Source organism: Clarias gariepinus, chromosome 25 (assembly GCF_024256425.1).
Source record: "Clarias gariepinus isolate MV-2021 ecotype Netherlands chromosome 25, CGAR_prim_01v2, whole genome shotgun sequence".
Taxonomy (NCBI): Eukaryota; Metazoa; Chordata; class Actinopteri; order Siluriformes; family Clariidae; genus Clarias; species Clarias gariepinus.
The window spans coordinates 25,387,501-25,392,500 of record NC_071124.1 but is presented as its reverse complement, the minus strand read 5'-3'; the positions used below and the strand labels follow the sequence as shown (position 1 = coordinate 25,392,500).

Here is a 5,000-nt window from a genome sequence, read left to right as displayed (position 1 = left end):
AAAAGAAAACCAGATTAATCACATGAATATCGTCCGCCAGCGTCATTTTACATTAATACCTCATTAATAAACATGAATAAAGTGTGGACACGCCCCACTAAGCACACACACACACACACACACACACACACAGTGCTGTGAAACGCTCTGTCTGAACATCAACAACCTTAAACTGTAATGGTTTCTAGGAGAGAGTATAAACATCTCACCATGTTCCCCTTAGGACCAGGAGGCCCGTCCAGTCCCGGGAGACCCTGAGAGAGAAAGACAGTGAGACAGAGACAGAGAGACAGACAGAGAGAGAGACACAGTGAGATAGTGTGTTTATTATAGTGTATTTTCTGCAAATACTGTTCACTGAGAGAACATGGAGAACCTACACGTTGACCGTTAGCTCCTGGAGATCCTCGTGGTCCCTGTAACCCCCTGGGACCCTGAGAGAAATAGAACAGAGAGAGACATGACTGATGTAATGACATCATAATGCAGGACTCATCACCCGTCTGAGGGTGTGTGTGTGTGTGTGTGGGGGGGTGTTGGGGGTTGAGGAGATTCAAGTGCATGGATGAAGATGAATGGATGGATACGGAGGAGCAGGTCAGGGGATGAATAAATGTTTGCACAGATGGTTTAAGAGAGAGCGAGATGGATGAGTGGATGGATGGATGAGTGGATGGATGGATGGATGGATGAGTGGATGGATGGATGAGTGGATGGATGGATGAGTGGATGAGTGGATGGATGGATGAGTGGATGGATGGATGGATGAGTGGATGGATGAGTGGATGGATGGATGGATGAGTGGATGGATGGATGAGTGGATGGATGGATGGATGAGTGGATGGATGAGTGGATGGATGGATGGATGGATGGATGAGTGGATGGATGGATGAGTGGATGGATGGATGGATGAGTGGATGGATGGATGAGTGGATGGATGGATGGATGAGTGGATGGATGGATGAGTGGATGGATGGATGGATAAATAGAAGCTAAATGGATGAAGGAAGAGACGGATGGACGGATCCTTAAAAAACCTTTAAGACAAAGAAACTTACACCTTCTCCCTGCAGTCCTCTCTGTCCGATCTGTCCATCCTCACCCTGACACACACACACACACACACAGTAGTGTTTATTAGGCAATGTTGTCACAACAACAACATTACTGGAATATTTCATAAACAAACAACAAATAAATAAATAAATAAGTAATATTTGGACTCACCCTTGGCCCGTCATCTCCAGGAGGTCCTGGGGGTCCGATCGGGCCGTGCTCACCCTGAGAGAGAGACAGAGAGAGAGACAGACAGATAAAATAAAGAGTGAAATGAGAGACAGCAGACAGAGAGAGGGCTTATTATCATACACTTCTCTATTTATACCACACACACCAACCTCCTCTCTGTAATTACACACACACACACACACACACACACACACACACACACACTTTTTGGGTGGATCACTTCACAGTAAGGATTTTATTAGCAAGTTATATTTTTACGTTTTTATAGAGCATTAAAATCTCACCGTGTGGAGAGAAACAGGAGAATAAAGAGAAGGACAGAAAGAAAAGCAGGAGCAGTGCGGAGGACACACTACAACAAACAACAACAACAAAAACAACAACGGAAATACATAAACAGCTAAACAATAAAAGAAGAAAAAGTGATAGAAGAGAGGAGGGATATTTCAGTCACAGTGCGCCCCCTGGTGTTCATGTGGTGTGTAGCATCACTCAGGGTCCAATCATGTTCCACCTGCTTTGTGTGTGTGTGTGTGTGTGTGTGTGTGCCCTGAGTACTCTTGTCGCTCGAAGATGAAAATACACTCACATACAAATGCACATAAAACTTATGTGATGCACATTATTATAATAATGATAATTATTATTATTGTTATTATAATAATTATTATTATTGTTAATATTATTGTTATTATTATTATTGTTATTAATATTATTGGTGTTTGAGGTCTTGACTCACCCTGTGACCTTTCTCTCCGGGTAAACCTGGAAGTCCATCGAAGCCTCGATCTCCCTGTAACACCACACACACACACACACACACACACACACACACCGCTCAGAGTCAGAGAGAAACACTCCTGCAGTAATGATGTGAAGACGTGATGAAGTGAATAAATAAATAAATGAATAAATAAAGATCCGTGCCTTTCCTCCCGTTTCTCCCGGCATTCCTCTCGCTCCGTCAGATCCCGAGCGACCCTGCAACAAACTGGCGCGTTAACCACTGCGTACCCTCAGAACACGTTAAAGTCTACAGGAAGTGCTCATGTCATTAGAGGTAAACTGGACTCTCTGTGTGGGCGGAGCCAACTCTCTCTTCCCTGTCAATCACGGAGACGCCGACCGATCATCAGCATCTGTGATCTCGCCAAACAGCAGGAAGAGCGGCATGGAAAAACCTGCATGTGTGTGTGTGTGTGTGTGTGTGTGTGTGTGTGACAGGTGGCTGGGGACAAACAGGCCACCTGACACTGACAGAAAGACTAAGTAAAAGTCACACACACTAGGGACGGCTTTATCCTCGTCTGTCCATCAGGCGGACACACGAGGTGAGACAGTGACGCAGAGACACGTACAGCACACGAAGTGTCACGTGTCAGGACTCACACGTCTAAGAAGTAAATTAATAAAAGCGTAAATAAGGGTGTGTTACACCGGATCTCTTCACTTTTCACTTTAGATTATTTGAATAAACTGAATAGTTTTGTTGATTATAACTCAGACCCGTAGTTTAGACTCAATCTGATCAGTGAAGGGGTTCGAAATTCCTCCTGAGACCTCGGCGGATGTTCCAGCACGTCTCTGTCCTGCTGCAGTCAGACAGTTTATTGGGTTTTCCAGCGTCAGTGTGTGTGGTGTGTATGGCGTGTGTGGTGTGTATGGCGTGTGTGGTGTGTACGGCGTGTGTGGTGTGTACAGTGTGTGTGGTGTGTACAGTGTGTGTGGTGTGTACGGTGTGTGTGGTGTGTATGGCGTGTGTGGTGTATACAGTGTGTGTGGTGTGTACGGTGTGTGTGGTGTATACAGTGTGTGTGGTGTGTATGGTGTGTGTGTGGTGTATACAGTGTGTGTGGTGTGTACAGTGTGTGTGGTGTGTACGGTGTGTGTGGTGTGTATGGTGTGTGTGTGGTGTATACAGTGTGTGTGGTGTGTACAGTGTGTGTGGTGTGTACGGTGTGTGTGGTGTGTATGGTGTGTGTGTGGTGTATACAGTGTGTGTGGTGTGTACGGTGTGTGTGGTGTATACGGTGTGTGTGGTGTGTACGGTGTGTGTGGTGTGTACGGTGTGTGTGGTGTATACGGTGTGTGTGGTGTGTACGGTGTGTGTGGTGTATACAGTGTGTGTGGTGTATACGGTGTGTGTGGTGTATACAGTGTGTGTGGTGTATACGGTGTGTGTGGTGTGTACAGTGTGTGTGGTGTGTACGGTGTGTGTGGTGTATACGGTGTGTGTGGTGTGTACGGTGTGTGTGGTGTATACGGTGTGTGTGGTGTGTACGGTGTGTGTGGTGTGTACGGTGTGTGTGGTGTGTACGGTGTGTGTGGTGTGTACGGTGTGTGTGGTGTATACGGTGTGTGTGGTGTGTACGGTGTGTGTGGTGTATACGGTGTGTGTGGTGTGTACGGTGTGTGTGGTGTGTACGGTGTGTGTGGTGTGTACGGTGTGTGTGGTGTATACAGTGTGTGTGGTGTGTATGGTGTGTGTGTGGTGTATACAGTGTGTGTGGTGTATACTGTGTGTGTGGTGTATACGGTGTGTGTGGTGTGTACAGTGTGTGTGGTGTGTATGGTGTGTGTGTGGTGTATACAGTGTGTGTGGTGTATACTGTGTGTGTGGTGTATACGGTGTGTGTGGTGTATACGGTGTGTGTGGTGTATACGGTGTGTGTGGTGTATACGGTGTGTGTGGTGTATACGGTGTGTGTGGTGTGTACGGTGTGTGTGGTGTATACGGTGTGTGTGGTGTGTACGGTGTGTGTGGTGTATACAGTGTGTGTGGTGTGTACGGTGTGTGTGGTGTGTACGGTGTGTGTGGTGTGTACGGTGTGTGTGGTGTGTACGGTGTGTGTGGTGTATACGGTGTGTGTGGTGTGTACGGTGTGTGTGGTGTGTACGGTGTGTGTGGTGTATACGGTGTGTGTGGTGTGTACGGTGTGTGTGGTGTGTACGGTGTGTGTGGTGTGTACGGTGTGTGTGGTGTATACAGTGTGTGCGATGTATACGGTGTGTGTGGTGTATACAGTGTGTGTGGTGTGTATGGTGTGTGTGGTGTGTACGGTGTGTGTGGTGTATACGGTGTGTGTGGTGTATACAGTGTGTGTGGTGTGTACGGTGTGTGTGGTGTGTACGGTGTGTGTGGTGTATACGGTGTGTGTGGTGTGTACGGTGTGTGTGGTGTATACGGTGTGTGTGGTGTGTACGGTGTGTGTGGTGTGTACGGTGTGTGTGGTGTGTACGGTGTGTGTGGTGTATACGGTGTGTGTGGTGTGTACGGTGTGTGTGGTGTGTACGGTGTGTGTGGTGTGTACGGCGTGTGTGGTGTATACAGTGTGTGTGGTGTGTATGGTGTGTGTGGTGTATACGGTGTGTGTGGTGTATACGGTGTGTGTGGTGTGTACGGTGTGTGTGGTGTGTACGGTGTGTGTGGTGTGTACGGTGTGTGTGGTGTGTATGGTGTGTGTGGTGTATACAGTGTGTGTGGTGTGTACAGTGTGTGTGGTGTGTACGGTGTGTGTGGTGTATACGGTGTGTGTGGTGTGTACGGTGTGTGTGGTGTGTACGGTGTGTGTGGTGTGTACAGTGTGTGTGGTGTATACAGTGTGTGTGGTGTGAACGGTGTGTGTGGTGTGTATGGTGTGTGTGTGGTGTATACAGTGTGTGTGGTGTATACAGTGTGTGTGGTGTGTACGGCGTGTGTGGTGTGTACAGTGTGTGTGGTGTGTACGGTGTGTGTGGTGTATACAGTGTGT

General features: G+C 47.6%; 1 protein-coding gene across 1 annotated transcript in view; it reads right to left on the bottom strand.

The window, feature by feature from the left end:
• Window positions 1–5,000, bottom strand: part of col11a1b (collagen, type XI, alpha 1b) — an 85,946-nt gene that overhangs the window by 19,347 nt on the left and 61,599 nt on the right. Inside the window, exons 17-22 of the mRNA XM_053486401.1 lie at window positions 2,176–2,229; window positions 1,988–2,041; window positions 1,228–1,281; window positions 1,059–1,103; window positions 381–434; window positions 210–254 (exon numbers count right to left, since the gene is read on the bottom strand). Of these exons, the coding sequence (XP_053342376.1) occupies window positions 210–254; window positions 381–434; window positions 1,059–1,103; window positions 1,228–1,281; window positions 1,988–2,041; window positions 2,176–2,229 (306 nt within the window). The remainder of the gene's footprint in view (window positions 1–209; window positions 255–380; window positions 435–1,058; window positions 1,104–1,227; window positions 1,282–1,987; window positions 2,042–2,175; window positions 2,230–5,000) is intronic.